At 40.1% G+C, this 24,409-nt stretch overlaps 1 protein-coding gene across 5 annotated transcripts in view; it reads right to left on the reverse strand.

The window, feature by feature from the left end:
* ERG (ETS transcription factor ERG) overlaps nt 1-24,409 on the reverse strand; it is a 112,927-nt gene that overhangs the window by 59,059 nt on the left and 29,459 nt on the right. For 4 of the 5 annotated variants that reach the window (XM_083438700.1, XM_083438704.1, XM_083438701.1 and 1 more), the window contains exon 2: nt 16,476-16,562. In XM_083438700.1, the coding sequence (XP_083294826.1) occupies nt 16,476-16,514 (39 nt within the window). In that variant the 5' untranslated portion in view covers nt 16,515-16,562. Of the gene's footprint in view, nt 1-16,475; nt 16,563-17,144; nt 17,224-24,409 lie in introns of all 5 variants that reach the window. The other variant, XM_083438699.1, reaches the window with a different exon arrangement.

The following is a 24,409-nucleotide window of genomic DNA, read 5'->3' on the forward strand; positions in this document are numbered from 1 at the left end:
CACTAACCCAGAAATAGTACCTCGGGTTAAGAACTTTGCTTCAGGATGAGAACAGAAATCGCGTGGTGGCAGCAGGAGGCCCTGTTAGCTAAAGTGGTGCTTCAGGTTAAGAACAGTTTCAGGTTAAGAACGGACCTCCAGAACGAATTAAGTTCTTAACCCGAGGTACCACTGTACTCCCCTCTTGATTTCTAGTGCTGCTGCTTTGGCTACAGTGTGGTCAGCAGTGACCACCAGAGTTTCTATTAGAGGGTGCCAGTGGTGAGGAAGGAGGGGGAGTACTGAGAGAAACTGAGGGAGGAGATCCCACATTTATTATTAGTTTTTCTTAACTGATATCCCACTCATCTTCCATAATTGCACAGAAGACGGCATTGAGCCCAAGGCAGCAAGAAAAGCTATTTTAACTTAAGGCTACATCCCATATTACAGAGGTGTCCAACAGGGCGATTGCGATCTACCTACCGGTTGATCATGGGGTGTCCCTGGTTGATCTTGTTCGATCGCGTGACCCTGATCCCCCCCCCCGAAAAAAAGCTCAACAACTTTGGCTCAGCCTCCCCCCAAAAAGCTCAAGAACTTTGATGGGTAGATCACTGCCAGTTTATTTATAGTGGAAGTAGATCACAGTCTCTTGGAAGTTGGACCTGTCTGCCATATTACATCACCTCTGAGGATTTAATTGAAAAACACTATTCTTTTGAAATGATTTCACAAAAGCAAAGACTGCTTTCGAAGAAACAAATCAAAGATTATCACTCTTCAAGTTTCAATTTCTGGTTGTTGTTTGTTTAGGAATTTCTAAAAGTTTGAATGGAAAAAATGGCCATACTTAGAAAATTTAATTTCAGCCTGTGAATACTACAGATCAATGCAACCTTCAAGAAATTCACGTCAACAATAAATTGTTTCATTTGCATTTTTGAAAGGGTGAACATCAAAATTTAGAAATATTAAACCTGAATTTTAGAGCTATGTAGGGTTTTGGTTTTGGTTATTTTTAAATGGAAGTCCATAATTACGTTATTTGTAGAAAATAATAGCTGTTTCCAACAAAGTCTAATCCAAAACCAACTCAGTATTTTGAAGGTTCCCCCCAAATGCCGTTATTAATTTATTAATATTTTTATAAGCCAACCTGCACAATTTACAAACGTATTACTAAATTTCCACTGAAAGGGGAAAAGCAGTTAATTCTTGATGCTAAATAAAGCAGAGTCTAATGCACTATGAAAGGAAGACAAAAAAAATTGATTGTGTCAAGAGCCCAGAAGTTAGGAACACTGGCTGCAGTGTGATATCATGAGCCCAGAGAAAGACTCACATAAAAAACAAGGTAACCCTCAAATTCTCAGAGGTTGCCTCATGGGCTATGACCCTGAAATCAGTGGTGTTTCCTGTATAAGGAAGCAATGTTGGAAACTGCTGCACTCTAACTACACAAACTTCATTTTGTTCTAGTACAAGAGCATTAAAGCACGTTTTCCTCCCTGAAGAATCCTGGGAACGTTGGTTTGTTGAGGGTGCTGCAACTGTAGCTCTGTAAAGGGGTAAACCACAGCTCCCAAGAGACTTGCAGAGGAGAAATGTGTGTTAAAAGTATGTTGTGTTTGTAGCCTTTAGTAAACTTTCCAGCTTGTTCTTCCTCACACCTTTTCTGCTGCTGCTCATTTCTAATATACTTCTGGCTATTTCTTCTCCCTAAAGGAGTCTTGACCCCACAATATCTATGTGAGATCTGTGTGCACTACTAGAGATTCACCTGTCACTTCTTACATGGGAAATAAGGGCTATTTTAGCATATTTTATGCAGCAGTAGATCCCAAAGTGGTGTGCTTGCATGAGCCAATAAGCATGTTTGTAACTAATTTGAGCTTCTACTGTCACTGGGATAGTGACCCTAGTAAACTGTATTTCCTGCCATGTGCAACTTGTGCATAAAGTGGTGTTGTCAACCAATCCATCTTCACCAAGTAGTTAGTTTCCTTCTCCCTAAAAATATAAACATTGCAAGGGACTACGAACTGAGCTAATGAAGCCTTTTAATTAACCATCATAAGATTTTTGCAGTTAAGTGCCTCTTGTTCACAACAACCAGCTATTTATGCTGAGCCTCTTTGTGGGCTTTCCAAAAATTATTTTAAAATACCGTATATCCATCAAACAATGAAGATAATCTTGTATTGTACTTTTTTGTTTTGTAGGTGGGGGACCTTGTTCATAAATGCTAGCAATCGGACTGATGTATTTCAGTGGGGTTTCTCAAGCTGTTTACAAGACAATTACATCGTTTTTACTACAGGCTTAACGATGTCTACATCAACCACATTTTGGAAGGTCATCAAAGTGTCAGGTAACCTCAATGATTGTTACATCTGTGACATGGTTTCAGTGTTGTTGGAGATGATCATTCTATGTCAAAATAGCAAGATTAATTAAAGGAAAGACATTAATGTTTGCATGGTTTTGCAGACTCAAACTCAGAGACAAACTCAGGCTCCTTGCACCCTTGGCAAGCTGGGAGAGACCATGGACCAGAAACTCAAAAAGTTTGCTTTTCGCTGCCTTTCGTGCTCCACCAGTGATTTCCTCCACAGCCATTTGGGTAAGGTCAGATCTTCTCTGCTCCATCTCCCCTCCTCCTCCCGTCTATTCAGCTGCCTGCCTCCTTTCCTCTGCTCACTGCTTTCCCTTCTGTCTCCTTCCTTCCTTTTCCCCCTTCCTGCAACTCTCACCCACACTCTCTGTCTTTCTTCCCTCTGAACCCTGCTAGGTGCTCTACTCACATTTCTAATAGTGCTGCTTGCTGACTGGGGAGGAAGCCTAATAGGGCTGCTATGATGGTCCATGGCAGCAACTTGATTCCTCCACCGAGGTGCCCAGAGTAGCCTCTGAGCTTTGCCCGACTACCCAAGTAGTGGGGAAATGGCCTGGGGAGCACAGGGGCAGGTGGACTCTTAGCCACTCCAAGTTAGAATGGAGAGCCATGAATCCTGTGCCTTCCAGTGCCTGCACCCTCGGCAGGAGCCAACCTTGCCAATCCTTAGGTATATCCCTGCTTAAACTTCCTTCTGAGTTATTTTGGAAATGAGGTGGAACTAGCAGCACATTATGAAACAATTATTTGAAGAAACCAATATAGATTCTTATAAAAGATTATAAAACACAGCATTGTAAAACAAAGGGGATATTAATTATAAAAGTTGCCTAGAATTGTCATATTCTGAATTTTCTGTTGTAGATGGTTCAGTAACTGTAATACAAAATGGATGATTCTGACTTTAATGTATTAATTCAATTTAACTTGCAATTCATCCAAAAAATCTTGCTATGAATGCATCTCTCCTAAAATATATTTTGCTAGGTTATTATATTTTATTCATTGCATAATTAAGGGAGCAAATCTAACAAATTTTATACATGTTCCTATATGCTTATTATTATCAAATACTCAATTTTTTTTTGTTTTTGTTTAGGCCAAACATCATAATAATTCAAATAGCAAGTCCTCAGTCACCAGCAGCAATTTGGTGTCATCACATTAGATGATACAATGAAACTGATAAGCATTTACTTGGTACTCTATAAATGCCAAATCTAAAACCTTTCATGTATGGACAGCAGCTAGGCATTTCAGAAAAAGAATTTCAATAGCTTTCTCTCCTTTTATGCAGAATTTTCTTCACCTGTCATATAATGTAGAATTTGCATTCCTGCAATAAAATGCTTAAAGATCATGTTAGCTGTACTGACCATGCAAATATTCTTGCATTTTCTGATAGGGTTTTGCCTCTCAACTAAATAATGATCTTAAACTATAACCACATGCTGTCTTTTTTTAAAAAAAAGGAATACAGAGGAAACTCTTTGCTCAGCCAAGTCAGTCACACTTTTGGCTATGGAACAATTTTCCTCTGTTTCTGAAGCCAGAGGCACTAAAACAGGCCTCTGTTATATGGTTTGATTCACAAGACAGTTAAGCCAAAGTTCTTGAATATAAGCTGATTTGAGAAATCAGTGTAAATCCAACAAGCTGGGTAAAACAGGGTTATCAGAGCAAGAAATCCCACAGCAAAATAAGTGTGTGCGTTACTAATTGTAAATCATATTTATACAGAATATGATACAAGCTGAATATCCATCCTGCAAGGTCAAGGACTAGCAGACAATGCACAAATGAATAGTGGTTCCGTGCAACTCCATGTTTCTTTACCTTCCTGCTTCCTGATATTTTACAGTGGCACTGTTGCATTGCACACTTCCCTACCAGCAAGTAATACCAGCTCACACATTACACATGTGTATTATACATGGCATTACCAGGAAGAAGAGAAAGACTGACATGTGGTAGTCCAGTTCTTTATGGGGGGTGTCCAGTTGGTGTCTGTTCACTGAACAAAGGCATCCATTAGTGAAACAGGGAGAGAGGTCATTTTTGGGCAATTCTTCTTCCCCTTGTGTGCTGCAAAATTTTCTCCTGGTGAACACCCAACCATACAAAATATATTGTGGAGGGTGGGAGAAGAAGGGGAGAGGGGGAACGGCCTCCATCCATATTCCACTGACAGATGCTTTCCTTCTGCACAGGGACACCAATTGGATACCACCTTATATTTCTGCCATATTAGTCATTTTAGATGGTCAGTGCAGTACTAGGTGTGTGTTTTTTTACTGTTATTTTAGTATCAGAAAACCTTAAATGAGAAGCGGAAATAATAGGTTGTTAAAATCCTATTTATTGGCTTTGATCCAATGCCTGTAAAATACTACAGTTAGGGAGAGCTACAGTTCAGGTGCTTCTTAATTTAAGCTCTATAATAATTACTCAGTGACTGAATAAAAAGTGGTGTTTGCAATTTTGTGAATATTTCTTTTTTTCTAAAAAAAATATCTATTAGGTCCTTAAGAATTTTAGGAATGTAGCTGTATTGCCATTTCACTACAGACTCAGGCTGTGTTTACGTTACCATTATTTTTCTCAATCTGGATTGTAGCTGCTTTGGGAAATGCCATCAAAATGCAGTATTTCATAAGAAATGACAGGATAGGTATGGATTGTGACTACTTTTATGCACAGAGTGAAAGGTAGTGTGTGCACAGCCTAAGTTATCATATCTCACCATATTTCAACCAGGCATTGGTTTCAATTCATTAATGAAGGACAGTTTTCCTGCAAACATTCTTTAATAGCATGCTCAGTAATTCTTTCAGGATAAAAGCCACAATCTAAATTATTCCACATGTAAACAAGAATGCTATGCCTCATATATTATCAACAATTCAATATGCAGTGCATTATACATTAGGGATCCAAGATACTAGGCACAGACAATCATCTCTATGCTTGCCTCAGAAATGACCGGGTTGTTTGCAAACATTACCTTTTCATGAAAGGTAATGTTGTGTGTACTGAAAAAGAATTATTGTAAATAAATAAATATGTATTTCCCTGCAGTTGCCATTTTTTTGAAACACAGCATCTTTTAACTCTGTCTAGCCAAGTCAGTGGGACTTTGCACCTCTTATAGATTTGAACAGGCAGAGCTCAAGTTGTGGCACCTCAAAAAATGGCTGGTGTGGGACAAAGAAATCAACACACTACTGAGGACTCTTGGTCCAAGGAACAGCATTGGGTTGTTTCTGACCTGCACCAGCCATTTTCAGGCAGAATTAAGAAGGGAGGTCTGTTTATGATCTTTGCCTTCCTCAATATCTGCTAATATTCCAGCACCACTGCCTGAATCTTTGAGCACCCCTGCTTGAAATGCTTTCCCTAGCCATAGCAGTTACCAGTTCTGCCATAAACCTGAAGAGAGGGGAGACAACTCTGCATCTCTCATTAGGACATTTATTTTTCTCCTCTGATTTCCCCTGATGCTCTATACCTCAGAATGGCGTCCATTTTGAAAACTTAACAATTCACTTATCAATTGTGAGAATTCAGCCTAAGAGCTCTCAGAGCAACTTCCAGAATTTAAAAGAAGACCAGATCTTAATACTTTCTAAAACCACAGCAATAATAAAACAGCAGCAGAATCAGCATTAAAGGGGGGGGCACACAGCAGAATGAATCAATAGCAAATGTTTTAAAATCCAAAAATATCTTAAATCATCTTTACAGGCCTGCAGAACTATGAGTTATGGGTTTAATACAGGAATGAATCACCATCTTTCTCTAATACAGTGGTACCTCGGGTTACATACGCTTCAGGTTACATACGCTTCAGGTTACAGACTCCGCTAACCCAGAAATAGTGCTTCAGGTTAAGAACTTTGCTTCAGGATAAGAACAGAAATCGGGCTCCGGTGGCACAGCGGCAGCGGGAGGCCCCATTAGCTAAAGTGGTGCTTCAGATTAAGAACAGTTTCAGGTTAAGAACGGACCTCCGGAACGAATTAAGTACTTAACCTGAGGTACCAGACTGAAATAACACCACAAACATTAAAGGTTTTGAAACTTCATTCTCTATGAAGCCACGCAAATAAGCTTAAAATTGACAACTTTTGCTATACTCCAAAATGTAAGACAGCTGCTTAACAATTCAACATGGAAATGTTTACAACAGCATTAAGTGCATTCAAATTACCTCTGCAGCTTGGTATAGCATAATAATTGCCTTGCATTGCTTGGATTTCCCCTGACTCCAGTGATCATACAGTGAAGCATATTACTGTAAATGAATTACTGCAGCTATACTGTACAGTTGCCTGAAAAGGCTACCAGGTATCGGTTTAGCTAAATTTGATCAAGTTTATTCACATTTGTCTACGGGTTAGGCACTGAATAGCCAGCACAAGTGCTTTCAAGTCTGGTGCAGCAGTTCTTTTAACCATAGTACAATATGGAGGTCCTAATGAAATGTGATATCAATGGGCAGCAAATATTGCATGTTGGTGCACAGATTTTGTGAGACAATCATACTGTGGAAATTTGCCCACTAAATGCTGTCAAACTTTCCGAACTGGCAGTCCAGTAGCAGTGCAGGACACCTACAAAGTGGGAGTGACTGCTGCTGTGAAACTAGCCCTTTACTTCAACAGTGTTGCAAGGATAAATACCTCAAAGAGTATAGTGCTCAGAAATTATAGGAATGGATCAGTGGAGGGGAGACTATTTGAAACACTTGCAGTGGCGTAGCGTGGGGGGTGCAAGGGGGGCCGGCCGCACCGGGCGCAACATTTCGGGGGTGGGGTTAGGGGGCGCAAATCCACGGGTTGTTGTTGTTTAGTCGTTCAGTCATGTTCGACTCTTCGTGACCCCATGGACCAGAGCACGCCAGGCACTTCTGTCTTCAATCCACGGGTTAGGGGGTGCAAATTACTTGCCTTGCCCCGGGTGCTGACAACCCACGCTACGCCACCCAACACTTGTATGCACATGCACATGCACATGACATCTAAGGTTCTTGCTCTTAAAATACCATTGGTTTGCAACCATAGATATATTAGAACTACCTTGAAAAATTTAATTCCCCACTCCATTATCTCACATCATCAGTTTTAGCTTCATTAGATAAGTGCCTTGTTTTAGGGATGGTGATTTACTTTGATCATCACTTCAAGCATATTTTTATTAATAGCCACAATATGTGGCATAATTTTTGTAATTACTATTGCTACTATAGGAAATCTAATACAGTTCTAAAGCATATACCTTTTCTATTTATGGTTCTTATAGCAGCAGATGAAAAGCTTATTTATCAGTCTAGTGGATCTGATTGCTTTAAAAGTGTGTAGACGAAAAGCCTGTTGTTGCTTATCCTAAAGCATCTCATGGTAAACATAGAATGTAAGCTAAAGCATAAGAGATACCTTTTGTTTTCTAGGAAGTCAGCATGCTGATTGCTATTGATAATAAGACAATAAATATGTACTGTGTCGATAAGAAAATAAAGAGCATTCATAATTGTTTCGCTGAGAAATGTTTTAATAAGATCTTGCATGATGGCCTTAATTTTAGTATTGAACTTTGATTCTGTTAGAAGGGGTTTGGCTTGATTTTGTTAGGATTTTGGCTTCATAGTTCCAAATATAGGATCCATCCCAACATCTGGTTAACACAACACACACAAGTCAATGCACATGTGGAAGAGAATGTGGCTGCTACTTTGCTGGTCCTAAGGACAGACACATTGTCTCTGTCTACATTTCTGCCTGTCTGTGTCCTTTTTCTTACTTTTTTTTTTTTTGTAAGACTGCACATGTGTTTCTTCCTTTCTGCTCTGAATATGACCAGCCTATGATACAAGAAACATTCATTCAAAGCATGTGGTGAAGATATTGTTAAGTGTCTCTATTCTACCCAAATTATGGGTATCTGAAATTAGAATGACCCAATGCCTCTGGTTATTTCCACAAGAACACATACACTGTGCTAGGCTGGTCATATGTTTCATACATCACTTTTATGAATAAAATAAAAAATTACAAGAATATCATTGAGCATGCAAAAATAAATAAATCACAAAACAAAACCGTCATTACTACAGCTATCACTAGATGCAGCAGCAACAAGAGTTCCTTGCTCTCCCACAGGATTTGCTTGTAAAGCGTGAGTTTGTCAGGAGATGCGGAACTGTCTCTCTCACTCTGGGTTAGGCTTAGCAACATTACAATGCTTTGGGCCTAGTCACCTGAAGTTTCACGAGGATTTAGAGCTCTGACCAAAATCCATGCAAGACACGGGAATGCAACCTGCTTCCTGCTTCTAAACAATGAAAGTCGGTCAATCAGGCAGTACATACTCTCCAACATTCCTCAGGTGAAAATAGGGACATTTCTTACTCTCCCCCAACTGACCCTCCGCAACCCACCCCCAGCAGAGCATTTCTGCCACAGCACGCACCCTCCACAGGCCTAAGAAAACCCCTTAATCCAGATTATATTTTACTGTGTTCTTTGGTAGATTTACAAAAAGAGAAACACCAATGAATAAATTTTAGAAAGGGGCAAGATTAAACATGGAAGCACAAAGCATTTTTTTTTTAAAAAATCCAGACTCCTTGTGCCCTGCTCCCCCTTTCGTCCAGGGTAGCCCTGCCTCTGCCTGAACCTCAGGGCTGGCACCTCACATGAGACTGTGCCTCAGTGGTGTCAGCCTCTCCTGGCCCACTCTCCAGCAGCCAATATGATATGCCCAAGGGAGGAGTCTGGCAGCAGCTGTCATGGAGAGGCCATGGAAAGGTAATGGGACGCTCTCTTGCAGCCACCACTGCTACCGCTGACACTCAGGACAACCACCAGCTCATCCTCCTCCCTGTGCTCAGTGGCAGTGGCACTGGTGGGGGAAATAGGGACATTCCAGGATGAAATCAGAAACTGGGGTGGCTTTTGTAATTCCAGGACTGTCCCTGGAAAATAGGGACACTTGAAGGCTATTTCGTTATGGAGGATGGGAAGGAATCTGTAATGGCCGCTTTAGTGAGGTTTGTCCATTGTGGCAACTGGAGCCAATCATCCCCCAGTATCAAGCATTAAAAAAAATAAATTCTCTTCAGAATCTCAAAGCCACACGTTCAGGGCCGTCTTACCCACAGGTGCTAGGGGTGCAGGGCACCCGGGCACCGGGCTCTTAGGGTGACCAGGCCGAGAATCCAGGGCCCAAGTGTTGAGTCCGGGGAAGAGCCTGCTCATTGGTCGGGGTGGCATGGTGGGCTCTTCTGCTGCGGCAGGCTCTGCATCGCACGTTCGGGGGGGCGACCAAGCCAGTGAGACGCTGAGGCATCCAGCTGGCTCTGCCCTTCTGCGCACTTGGGATTGGGCAACCGGGGGGGGGGGGATCTTTGCACCCCGGCACCACATATGCTTAAGACAGCCCTGCACACATTCTATATTTCATTTATGTTCTCTTCTTTAACAAACCAGTTTTCTGCACCACTCATCCAATCCTACTCCAAAACTATACCTATGGCAATGAGATCCCTCACATGTGTTTCTAAACAGAAAAGCTTTGTGACTTGTTGGGCTGCTGTAAAATCAGCTCTGGTAGGAAAGCTTTTACTCCGTTTGTTGTTATGAGGCCTGCTCAGAACAGCAAATTGTTGGTTGCAATGTTGGGCAAGCATACGAACTGGCTCACTGGGTGGGAAATGTAAAAACAAAAGCCCATACAAAAATCTAAAATTCCTTCAATCTATAAAAGATGTTTATAGATACAAAAAAAGATAATTTCAGCCACAACTAATTGATGCAACTAAGCAGGGACAAATTCAGAACATCATTTCTTTTCTTTTCTCTTCTCTTTTTTTAGAAAAAGACCATTTATAAGGATAGAAAAAACAGAAAGCTTAGCCATTTATTATAGACAGGACAGTGGAAGACAACAAATTTTTGGAATGCATTTCTCTGCAGCTTTCTAAATGGTATGCCAGCACCCATTGTAAAGATGAAACCTTGTGTGGTAGCTCAGCTCCTCCATTCCTGTATAGAAAGCAGTGGGAGGCCAGGGAAAGGGATGAGGGGGATGCTCACCAGCCCTGGATATTTAATAGAAATCATTAAAATCTATAAACGAACTCATATCAAATTCAGGGGGAAGATTAAAGTAACATGTTGCCCTTTGAACACATCATTAGCACTGTTCTCCATCTGGCTGCTGGCAATGATTTTTGGATTTGTTCAGAAATCCTGACTTATAAAACAAAGAAAAGGTTCTTTCCCACTACTACTTCTTCTTCTTCTTAAATACAAACCAATGAGTTTTGTGCTGGTTTTTTCTCTCTTAATTGACACACAGAGAGAAGACAGAATGGCATTCAATAATTTCCTTCTTGTAATTTCACTAAAAATTCCATCAATCCACAGAACCGAAAGAAATTTAAAAGCAAAATAAATGTGAACGACACACATTTTAACTTGTTTGCTATGATGAAAAATTCCCAATGGCCCAGAATGACATGAGGTCAGAGGCAGGGGTGTCAGAAACAAAACAATGACCAGGCTGCCCCTTCTGCTCTTTCAAAAGGGTCCAAAAATCAATATTCCAGTGTTCATTCTCAGCAATAAATATTGTGCTTCTGTACTATACATATACAAAACTGACAACACAAAATATAAATGGTTTATAACTAAATAAATCACTCAACTGAGCAGGGCTGGCCTACCCATGAGCTCAGGTGAGACAGTTGCCTCAGGTGGCAGCTCTGGCCTCCAAGAAGTATGCCACTCACTGCCACTGCCACTGCTGCAGTTGCCACTGCCTCTTCTGACACCCGCTGACACCTGCTTCTCTCCATCCTCCTTTTACTCCCACCTTCAGGGGAGGGGAGTTTGGAGGGGAAAAGGTGTCAGCAATGGAAGGATGCAGAAGAGGAGGAGGCAGGGGGCTGCAGAGGAGGAGGAAGTGGGGGGAAGCATTTTCTTTTTTGCCTCAAGAGGCAAAACATCCTGGGCCAATCCTGCAACCATACTATTATTTAGCAATCTAACCTACCAAAGCAACCTAACCTGTTAAAGCCTTCAACAAACTTATTCAGGTGATGAACACATTTGTCATGTTATAAGAACTTCTTCTTCTTCTTCTTCTTATTATTATTATTACTAGTAGTAGTAGTAGTAACAGTAGTACTACTGAGCATCTGGGTCAGAATTCAAAACGAGGAATTAAATATTTTTAATGGCTGGTTGGTAACAAAATACAGTAACTTCTCATATGTTCAATGTTCAACAATATAATGGCTCTTGTAGCTGCTCAAATCTCTCCCCCTCCCCCTCTCCCCGCCTCTCTCTGTGTGTGATTCAAGTTAACATCTAAAGGGGATGGATAAAAAAAAGTTTGCATCAGCAACTTCTGTGATTTGAAAAATTACATATTGCTGGGTTTTCCTATCACAGAAGTAGCTAGCCTCTGAGATATTCCAGGAGTCCATAATTTGGTAGAAAACCCATATACACAGTTAATTACAGGAGATAACATTTGACTAAGTTTTATTCAGAGTTCAAATCCATTGAACTCAATAAATATAACTTGGTCCATTCATTTAACTTTGAGTAAATGAAGCTGATTACAACCTAAGGTAATATATATCTTCATTTCCCCAGTCCCTCAAACACAATTCTTGAGAATTGTTCATTAAAGCTAAATATCAGAACCTGGCAGAATGAATGTTCTCCATCTCCCCTTGTCTTATTACCCACAAACCAAATGGAATCCTTTTGGACTCAAAGCAGCAAAGCACTCTGTATTCCTTGACTTGTCTTCACAGCAATCATGGGACAGTTCCATTTCTTAAACTGCCAATACAATGATCCATTTTACCTGCTGAGAACCAAGCTCATCCAACAACACAATTCTGAACATATTCACTTAGATGTAAGCCCTGTTCAGTTCAATGAAATCTGAAATTTCCATGTGCACCTAGGATAACTAGAGTGGTTAATCAATAGCATTATCAACCAAACCAAACCAAACCTCCTTTACACAGAAAGCTAAAGGGAGGGTCAAATGATAAAGATTAGCTATATGCTGAGCATTGCTTCTCTCCAAAAGTACCATCAAAAAAAGTATTTTCCACACCAAATCACTGAAAATAGAACTTGGTACAACTTGCCTTCTTTTACAAATGAACAACATCACATTGAATTATCATTAGTACAACGTGTTTCTATAGTTACCACTACTTGTTCCTTGTTTTTAATGAACAGTAGAACAAAATAGTCGCATGAAAGCCAACATAAACTGCAATTAAAATTGCACTTGCAAAAGGAATAAGGCAAGTTCTAAGGCGGTCCTAAGAGGGTTTCTTATTCAGCAAAATAGCTATAAGAGGAAAGTAAGAGAACAAAAGAAAGAGGAAATCCTTAGTCAGCTAAGAGAATGTGAGGAAAAATTAATAACAAATCCGAAAGATGAACAAAACATACAAATAATAAAAATGTTACAAACACAGTATTCAATGCTAACAAGTCAAGAAATTGAATGGAAAATTAAGTTAATGAAACAAAAATATTTTGAATCAGCTAACAAAACAGGTAAACTATTAGCTTGGCAACTGCGAAAAAGGCAAAACCAAAATGTAATAAATAAGATAAAAATAGAGGAACAATTGATAGAAGATCGAAAAGAAATAAAGGAAAATTTCCTCAAATTTTATGAGAAATTGTACAAAAAGGAAGACGAAGAGATAACCCGGATAGAAGAATATTTAGAAGACTACAGTGGGAAGACCATAACAGAGGAAGAAAGAACTCAATTAAATAAACCTATAAAAGCAGAAGAGATCCAGGATGCGATAAGGAAGATGAAACCAGGGAAAGCCCCGGGACCAGATGCACTGTCAGCTAAATATTATAAAGTATTAGAAAACCAACTAACGCCAGTGCTATGTGACATCATGAATAATATATTAAGAGGAGGTAGGATACCAGAGACATGGAAAGAGGCCCACATTACGATGATCCCTAAACCGGACACGGATAAATTAAATATCAAAAACTATAGACCTATATCACTAATAAACAACGATTATAAAATCTTCGCAGAGGTGATGGCAAACAGACTCAAAAAATGCCTAGTAAATTTAATACATAAAGATCAAGCAGGATTCCTCCCAAATAGGTAACTCAAAGACAATGTAAGGCATATCATAAACATCATTGAATACCTGGAGTGTAAGAATGAGGTACCTGCGGCGCTGATTTTCATCGATGCAGAGAAGGCATTCAACAATGTCTCATGGCTGTTCTTATTAAAAAGTATGGAGAAAGCAGGGCTAGAGGGCGAATTTATGGAAGGAATAAAATTGATTTATTTGAACCAATCTGCTAAACTGATTATAAACAATAATCTAACAAATTCATTCAAAATTGAAAAAGGAACAAGACAGGGATGCCCTCTATCCCCGCTTTTATTCATTATGGTATTAGAGGTAATTACGAACAAAATAAGAGCAACACCAGAGATTCGAGGGATCAAAGTTTGAACGAAGGAATACAAACTAAAAGCATACGCAGATGATCTGATGCTATCCCTAGAAGAGCCACAGAAAAGTGTTAGTAAGGCCTTGGAGATATTAGAAGAATATGGCAAACTATCCGGTTTTAAATTAAACAAATTAAAGACAAAAATGTTGACTAAAAATTTGGGAAAAGATGAAAGAGAAAAACTGGAGATACAGAATGGAATCAAAGTGGCTAAAAAAATAAAATATTTGGGAATTTGGCTAACTACAAAAAACATAAATTTAATTCAGGATAATTATTCCACAACATGGAAGGAGATTAAAAAAGATCTAGATACATGGAACAGAGTAAAACTTTCGTGGGCGGGAAGGATGGCGGCATTAAAAATGAACATACTCCCAAGAATGATATTTTTGTTCCAAAACATCCCAGTGATAAGAGGTTCCTCAATGATTAGCAAAAAACTCTTTTGAAATTTATATGGCAAGGGAAAAGACCGAGAATTAGATTCAAATTACTCACAGATCGGAAAGAAAGAGGGGGATTCTCGGTACCCAATCTGAAATTATACTTTGAGGCCTCCTGCCTCTGTTGGATCAGAGATTGGATTAATTTGGAAAACACCAATCTGTTAGACCTAGAAGGCTTCAACAACAGATTCGGTTGGCATGCCTATTTGTGGCTAAATAAAGAAAAGGTACATAAAGGTTTTTCAAACCATATTATTAGAGGGCCACTATATGAAGTTTGGGAGAAAAATAAAAAATAAAAAACTTCTGGAATGGAAAACACCCTGGTGGTTATCACCAATTGATATTTTAACAACCAAAAAAGCAAATATGGAAGGAGAAAGACTGACATATGAAGACCTACTGATAAGATCAGAGAGTGGATGGAAATTGAGAACATATGAGGAGTTGAAAGACAAATTAACAGTTTAGGAAAGTTTAGGAAATTTTCTGGTTTGGTTACCTTTTTAAGAATAAAGTTCAAAGGAAAAATAGATACGCTAATGGCAAAGCCTTTCCTTTTCTAACAGGCATACAGTTCTTCCATTAAAATGCCTTTGTGTTTGATCCCATACTTTACTAGCAAAATCAAACCCTGTTAAAATGCACATCTTGATTCAGTACAAGCAACCCAATATTCATTCAAAAAGCTGTAGTGATACAAGCTCCAAGTAAGTGAATAGGATCTAGCATGCTCGGTGTTTTATAAACACGTGGAAGTACTCGTTTTTTTAAAATGCATGTTACATAAAAGCACATAGATTTCCACTTTAAAGTGACATCTCCTTTATAGGAGAAGTCATTGTGTTTAGACCTACCAAGGCTACGCACTCATTCAAACATTCAGCACTACAATATCAAAAGAATACAAAGAAGGGAGAGGAAATTCAATTCAATCTGTACTGATGGGCTTCAATCACACTATTACATTTTCACAATATTTCTCTAGTGGTATCTGTAACTTTACGGGCTGTGCCTTGTTACACAAGGAAGACACAATGCAGGAATGTGCAGCAAAATGACAATGGAATCATGTTTTATTAGGAAATGCAAAAGCAGGACCTGCAACAAAATGTAGTGCATACCCACCCTTAAGAAAATTCCTATTGTTCATGGCTCCCGACCATTTGTCTGAAATCAAGTAAGTAGCCTAAAATACAAACCCTACTGGTGTTTGTGGCAGGAATGCTCAGTGATTTTTCTTTTTCAATTGCAGCCTGGCCTGACCTACATCTTGAACATCTTCTAATTCTCACTCAAATGTGCAAATTCAATCAGTGACTCTAGTAGGCGGTGAAATGGTTTGCAAATACTGTATTCAATCTATAGGGATTAGCAATTTGAATATTATCAAACTAAAACACAGACAGGAGTTTTCTGTGAGGTTTACTTAACTGATACCCTATCTAAACTTCTGGAACTTCCACACTTTCTGGAAAAAAAGACTTAATAGTTCAAAACACTTGTTAAGGGACAGCTTTGGAAGATAAAACCATGTCAATTGTGTTGCATGCCTGTTTGTTTTGTAGGGCAGTGGGAAGATTGGGGCTGCCTGGATCCATCAGCAGGAGCACTGGATTCACCCCAGTGGATCTGTGCACCTCTAATTTTGCAGCCACCCAGCACCATCCCAGCACCATCCAGATAAGCTGCAGTTGTTGGGAGGCTCCATCACTATTGCAGGGAAATATATATATGCATAGCAGGTCCAGAACTGCCTCAACTTCTCATCTCATTGTATTTTTCTACCTGCATTAAACTCAAAGAATGCCAAGGCTACCATGAGTGACTTGAGAAAATTAGATACTTTTATGTAGCATAGAGAGCCACTTGGCCTTCTTTGATCTCTCCCTGACATGTTGGTGGCAAGTTCTAAGGCAGAAGGTCCTAGCTGGCTCCCCGAACAAAGAAGGAGCTCTAGTGGTAAGCAGGAGGAGGAGCAGAAGCTGTGTAGTATCTCCCCAATCCCCTTTCACTGGCCTTCTCTTGCCATAGTCACTTTTGGATAGACATTTAGCTAATGCATAATCAGCTGTCAAGAGACCTGGAAGCAAACATGAAATTTACCTTGATATGAGCTACTGGATCTGGGACAGTTTGAATCATGTCCTTTAACAGCCAGCGTATGTACCAGAAGGTCAGACCCCAAGGCAACTGTAGAGCCAAGAAGATAGAATCATGTCAGTACAAGATTTTTTTAAAAATATACTTTGTAGAGAAATATAAGACCATTCATAACCCAACTGCTCTACATACATAGAATTATTAAAATCAATATTGATTATATCAATTACATTCACATTCCATTTACAGAATTCTGAAGCTGCTGGGCTCATTCTTTTCTTTTCTTTTTAATTTATCCATTGATCTAACTCAAGACAATTCACAAATTGTCAGTAGTCATGCCTTGACAACTAACCAGATTCAGCTTATCTGTGCTGTAATATGTGAAGCAGGGGTACTAGGAGGTAATAGAATAATGAGAGATAGGTATTTCCACCAACACCCAAATGTCAGCTCTCTAAATATTGTGCTAAGCACTTTATAAATTAGAAACAATTATCTTCTTCCAAGGAATAATACGATAATTCATTCACTCATTGGCAGAAAAAACAAATTCAGGGGGATCCAAAATACTGTGAAAATCACAGGTGTATGGTTAAGTAGTTCAAGAAACCAAAACCTCCCTCAAGCATTCCCCAGTGTGAAATGATGTCACTGTATTCAGTATCCTACCCTCTAGCAATGAGTTGGAGGTACATCATGTTCTTCTTTTACCAGGGAAACACATGGGTGAGATGCAGGCCAATGACAGCTGGGGATGGAGGAGAAATTAAATTCAGTTCATTTAAAGGTGAATCAACCTCATTTGCACTTTCTAAAAGTGAACTGAAACACAGCCATCTTTTGAAATTCACTCCTCTTTTGCAATGCAGTTCTTCAGCCAAGTAATGGATAGAAAAATGTATATACTAGATTAAAGTGTGCATAAAAATGCACATATGGGATCCTTTGGAAGCTGGAGTGGGATATACATTTAATTAACAAGTTTCTATGCATACCCACGAATCTATTCTATCTTCCAAGCAAATAGGAAGCGTTGTCAGTGTTGAAGAACACCTTTCTGCCCAAGAAAACACTCAAGAAGGGTGCAAAGAGGACTTGTAAGGGGTGGGGCCTGGAAGGTGTTCAAGGGGCCAGCCAGGGATGAATTGTACAGTATAAGAAGCTAAGATGTTTGAGATTAGTGGGAGGGCGATCAGCTGGTGCTATGGGGAATAATATATTGTTGCTGTCTCTACATACATAGTCCATGTCCTTAAGGTCGAGAGTCAATGGAGGGATGTCCTTAATATCGATCTAGAAGCTTAAGCTGGTGCAGAGCAAACAACAGAAAGACTGGCAGGTAATGACTTATTAAAAGAATTGCACTGACTACCAATATGCTACCTGGCAAAGTTGAAGTTTTTCTTACTAATTTACAAAGCCCTAAACAACTTGGTGAGGGACGCGGGTGGCGCTGTGGGTTAAACCACAGAGCCTAGGACTTGCCGATCAGAAGGTCGGCGGTTCGAATCCCTGCGACGGGGTGAGCTCCCGTTGCTCAGTCCCAGCTCCTGCCAACCTAGCATTTCGAAAGCACGTCAAAGTGCAAGTAGATAAATAGGTACCGCTCCGGCGGGAAGGTAAACGGCATTTCCGTGCGCTGCTCTGGTTCGCCAGAAGCGGCTTAGTCATGCTGGCCACATGACCCGGAAGCTGTACGCCAGCTCCCTAGGCCAATAAAGCGAGATGAGCACCGCAACCCCAGAGTCGGCCACGACTGGACCTAATGGTTAGGGATCCCTTTACCTTTACCTTTACAAACAGCTTGGTACCAAGACCCCTAAGAGATCGCCTTCTCCCCATAGATGGATTCAATTACTGGGGTTGTCAGATGAGACCTTCCTGGTCGTGCCATGTGTTCCACAGATTCATTTGGTGGCTAGTTGGAGCACAGCTTTTACTGCCATGGCTCCTATTCTATGGACTATTCTGCCTCCCTAAATTTGGTAAGCATTTTTGTATTTTCGGTGTTTTCAGCCTGCTTAAACCTTTTTTTGTTGTTGTTGTTTACATTTTGGCTATGTTTGCCACTGACACTTGAGTATCCTGTTGGACCTATTTTACTGTATCATGTATTGTATTTTTTTTTATTTCCTATATACCACTCTGAGATTTTTCTAATTATCCTGTTAGTAAACATTCTAAATAAAATAATAAACAGAGCACTTTATTGTGACAAAGTCTTATATCTTTGGAGAACTTTCTTTTACTTAAGAGACCAAACCTAATCCCAAAGAATAAAGGAAACTCAGTTTTAAAGATGTAGACAATCATTCACTGTGCAGGCAAAAATCCCGCTTATATGACCACTGGTGTGACTTCTTTGGGTATATAAAATTTCACACAAAAAATGTGATCTTGCTTTTCTAATGATTTATTGCTTTACAAATTAGCCAAATTTATTTTTTAACTGCAAAATCTTTTCTGGATTTAAACAACATTATCCATTGTTCTTTTCTTGCAGAGTGATTATTTTTAGCTCTTTAAATGTCATACATTAAAATATTAGAGTTTATGAATTGGAAAATGCCAGACTTGACAGATGATGCCAAAAAGCTGTTGAAAGAGGAGCTAGGCACACTTCTGTGTGGTTTTTATTTCACTTTCTTGGTTGTGTGGAACATTTTTATAGCCACTGGAAAAAATGTGACGATGTGACAAAGAAAATCCTAATAATGAACAATTGCTTATTTTTGTCATCACACTATGTGCAAATATTGCCACAGATGAATAATGCACACTATCATTAGGTACATATAATTAATTTTCGAAATATCTTTTTTTTAAAAAATCAACTCAGTTCATAAGAAATTCATTCCTACCTTTATTACTATAAATAACCATGTCCCTACAAACCTGTCTTAGCCTAATGAAAGTTGCTGAGCTTCCTGAAACTTTGCCTAGGTCACCTGGAAAACATGTATTCCAGGAGTTTTAAGAGTTTCAGTGGGGTAAGTTATATGCCAGAGTCCCTTCTAATTCCTGGATCCAACAAAGGTTCAATTGCTGGCATAGCTAGAAAAGTTTCTTAGTAATGACCCCTAAGTACAGGCTGTAAGTTAACAAAGGAAATGGTTCTATGACAGAAGCCAAATGGGTGGGAGCCCCACTCCCTCAACTGACAGTTAGCTAGTTCGAAAGAACAAAGACAAGAGTTGAGGTGTTTGAGCTATAAGTAGAAGCAGGAGGAAGCAGGCTGAGAAGCCAGAGAGACAGAGCCATGCCTGATCTTTGCTTGAATCCAAGACTGTGGCTGTGGGAGAAGCAAGACCTCCTTGGGTTGTTAATGCTGTGAGCCCCTCCACTGTAGACTCAGGTTTTATATGTGTAAATAAACCACATACCATAAAGACACCACAGTCTCCACTGTCCCTCATTTTGAGAAACCAAACCCTGGGTGAGCACCTGCAGCCCCTGGAATATCTCACCACTCGGTGACTGGGGTAGTGTTTAATAATATGTTTATATGATTGCTCTAATAGCCTGCTCCTGTAAGCTTCTATGACAACAACCAATAGGATCAAATATTAGAATCACATGGCCAAACTACACAGAACCTGGGAGATAATGGCTAGACCTCTCAACCTATTCAAAATGAAGAGGAAAACTCTGAAAAGCATACATACGTAGGGATCAAACGGGACCAAAACAACGATGCTGTCGCAATAGAAGAGGGCTGTTTTACCTTTTCTTCCCACATTATTTTCCTGACTGAAACCTCTGCTCTGCAAAACTGCTAAAGCCCGGCTATGGCGAATGGGCAGGTCCATTTACCATGCCTTTCTTTCCATCAAGAGGGTTAATTGCCACCTTTGTATAAGGAGTGGGTGGCTGAAAAAATGGTGTGTATGGAAAGGATTAGACATCTCCCCCCACACATTAGAGAGCCTCAGATAAGTCCTTCTAGAATGAATGAAACACATGAAACAACACAACTGATGGTCTGCACCCAGAGTCCCACTGCAACTGGTACTCATCTGACTCAGACTTTGCCATTACACAAACCCCCAGGAGCTCAGATATATTATATGCGCTCTTGATAGAATGCCAGAAATTCCCTAGGCCAGATTATTATTGGCTTTCTTAACTTTGCAGTCATAAAATACATAATTTGTGGCTGTAAATGGACTAATTTGTCATAAATTGGCATATTATGCAAACCTAAACAAGGGTACTTCACATGAAATAGTATCTGTCTCAAACACAATAAGCCATGTGAGCCTAAAAATGAGTGTTTATTCCATGGTCTACCTATCTACACTTTCTGTTCTCTCATCATATGCAACCAAAAACCAAAAGAAAAAAAGGTTGGGGCAGAAGGTGCCCACTAGGAGGAAAATATTCTGAGAAACCTCATGTTTTGCCAGTACTATGACATCAACTCTGGCTTCAGACACAATTGAGCATGCCCACCCCTGTGAGAGGAGGCAGCTGGATGAGTAACAGTGGTTGCTATGTTAACCAGTGAACACTGAAAGAAAATCAATAGAGAAGCTATTGGAAGTGACAGCTGGTGCTGCAAGCTGCTGAAAATCTCTTTCCCCAAGTTGACAGAGATCTTCAGAGCCTGCATAAAAGGGAAAGCGGGAGTTGCTGGAAACATCTGCAAACAGGTTTGAAATCACTACAAAGGGAACAACTGAAACCATTTTCAGGTGGAGCAACGGTGGTACCTCTGAACAGCACACTGGTTTGCATCCTACGGTGAGTTAAGGAAGTTCACCAAAGGAAAACATATCATCCCTTCCTTCCCAATACAACTACCTGATTCTCCAAAAAGCTCCTCTGGAGGGCCAATGGGCCTGCCTGGACAATGTGAGATGGAATATGGAAACTAGAAGCCAGAGTCAACAATTTAGTCAGAGCTTTCACATCAATCAGGGAAGGGAACTGTTGGTCCTGCTAAGATCAGAGGAGACTGGGAGACTTCTATAGTCACAGCCTCTGCCTGGTTATCAGCTGTGTTGCTGCCTGATTGCCAGTTGGGTATACTACCTCCAGTTGGGTTATTGCTTACATATGTCTCATCTCTTCCTCCTGAGAAGACCTGTCCTCCCAACATAGACCCTGTTTATAGCACATTCATCCTGTGAAATCCGGTCCACTTGGGCTTTTGTTCCTGAGACCCAGACAGCAATGGAGAAAATCAGGGATCAAGGAATGGCTCAGGATATAGTTATTGGGAGGCCAGGGAAGGCATCTCTGAGATGGGGCTCTTAGGACCGGTTTGGACTGGGCCCAGTTTCTCTGTGTCTTCAGCAGAGACAGAGAACTGTAGGAGGCAATCTTCTTGAGGTCTTCTCTCCAGGTCTGGGTGACTAGGATCCTAAGAGGAAGGCATAATTACTCAAAAATTGAGCTTGAATCCTTGAATACATTAAGTACGCTTGTGGAAGAAGTGTTCCCACCCCCCTTCCACCAACCCATCACCATGCCTAATCCCTCATAGTTCACATCCCAACCACTACCCCAGTGTAGCTTTTCAGAGGTCATGGGGGTCTGCATGGTGGAGAAGGAGATGAAAAATCTTTCCTTGATTTCCGACAAGACCTTCCTTAAGCAGAGGTGCTATCAAAACAAAACTGGGTGGTTTTTGTTTTTTACAGATACTCTGTATGGTCATATTTTGCTTCTAGAAAAAATAAAAAAGATAATGATGATCCGGGAACTAGTGCTGGGACATTTTCTTAGACTCAAAAGAAACAGTTTATTTTAATTGGCTAATTTTTATTTTTAAAAAAGATCTGTGAGACCTGCAGCCAGAATATGCAAGCAAGATCTGAGCCTTCAGTTAAGTTGGAATCACATTAGACTCAAAGTTTTCTAACAGTTTTCTAACAGCCACAGAGAAATTTGTAGGCCTAAATTCCAGTCTTCCTCAAATAAGCCGTCCTACTATTAGCAATCAGTTCTTTTCAACCATGTTAAGAGCTTGAAGGGGCAAACTATCAGCACAATCCTATGCATGTTTACTCAGATTTTTTTAAAAAAAACTAGAGAAAAGACCGCCATAATGTATGCATCACTAAGTAGATCCTTGTTCCTGCCTGCCAGGAATACAAAGATCTGTTCCACATAAAGGAAATGACCTAGGTCTAACTCTCACAAATAGCAGGTGACATGGCAAATCTGGCAGATAGTATTTCAGACTACAGTGGGGGTTAACATAACTGAAAGCATTCATATACAAATTCAGCTATTATTAGCATGAAAAGTTTCTGACAATTCAGCTTGGAGAACAAAAGTAATACTGTACAGTTTTGTTCCCATCCTTTAAAGCACACCTGGGCCTGCAAATAGACATGCAAGTACAGTGGTACCTCTGGTTACGTACTTAATTCGTTCTGGAGGTCCGTTCTTAACCTGAAACTGTTCTTAATCTGAAGCACTACTTTAGCTAATGGGGCCTCCTGCTGCTGCTGCACCGCCACTGCACGATTTCTGTTCTCATCCTGAAGCAAAGTTCTTAACCCGAGGTACTATTTCTGGGTTAGCAGAGTCTGTAACCTGAAGCGTATGTAACCTGAAGCGTATGTGATCTGAGGTACCACTGTACTAAATGAGCAATACTAGTCCCTTGTTTTAAGAGGGATGGGCATGGGCTTCAGCTACCTCTATCAAGTGATATATTATTTATATCAAAAGGTGGGACTACTAAGAAAAGGGGTGGGACTTCTGGTAGAAAGGTGATGGGGCACCTGTCACTTTTTAGGTTGTGGAATAGTAGTTCCTCTATTTTTAGAATCATAGAATTGTACAGTTGGAAGGGATCCCTAGTCCAATCCCCTGCACTACAGGCATCTCTTGCCCAATGTGAGGCTCAAACCCATGACCCTGAGATCAAGAGTCTCATGCGCTACAACTGAACCATGAGTCGTGATCCATAATCTTCTGCTGTTGATGGTAAAGGTACTAGCTACCTGATCTGTGCCATGCTTGTCATTCATTCTGAAGAGGATGCACATACACAGAAGCCTATTTCCTCACGCTAACTGGATGGAGGGGTGGGAGTAAGATTCAGATGGCCCAAAAATGCAAGTTGATAAATTGCCTTATTAGGAAATGCTCTCTTCGTCACTGAAGTCGCCTGGGCCTCTAGTGACAGCCATGCATCTAGGAGCACCCCCAAACCATGTACCTGCTCCTTCAGATGGAGCACAACCCCATCCAGATGGGGTCTCCATCTTGATGGATTCACTCACTGTTTATTTGCCCTCATCTAGACCATGTCTGTATCTAGACATTGTCTTAGGACATACTGAACCTCTTGGGGCTATCTACATAAACAGTGAACTAAATACTGAATCATCTGAAAATGATAGAGTAAAGCATTTTAGAATATCTGTGAATAGTGATAATCCTTGCTCCTTCAAAAATCATTAGTACACTCTTCAGGTAGGTGATACAAGAATTGCTACTCAGTAGTATTCTCATTTATGTACGTGAATGAATACAGCTACGCAACCTTGCCGTGCTCCTAGAGATTCACTGAATGACTACATCTGTGTAGCAGATGCTCCATAAATCCCTGTTCAGAATGTGGATGTGCGCGTAGAAGTCAAATTTCCACACAACAAGTTAGATAAATCTATTGCTTTATTTATATTCTAACCCTCACATCTTAAGAGAGGAAATGATACTAAAGTCAATTCTCCTACAGTAGGAACTTTAGGCAACAACCTGTAAAAGGTTATTATTAGACCCTTTCATCTATCTCCCCCACCCCACCCCAAGACCACATTCTTATTCAAAGCTATATAACTTGGATTATGCATCCATATGAAATGCAGTGCAGCTATTCCTGGATCTCCCAAAATAGCATTAAGGAGCTCAGTATCCCCAAAGTGTTTATCTTCAATCCTGACCACTTGCAAATGTAGTTAAAATGAAATTAA

This window comes from Podarcis tiliguerta, assembly GCF_965153285.1.
Source record: "Podarcis tiliguerta genome assembly, chromosome: 4".
Taxonomy (NCBI): Eukaryota; Metazoa; Chordata; class Lepidosauria; order Squamata; family Lacertidae; genus Podarcis; species Podarcis tiliguerta.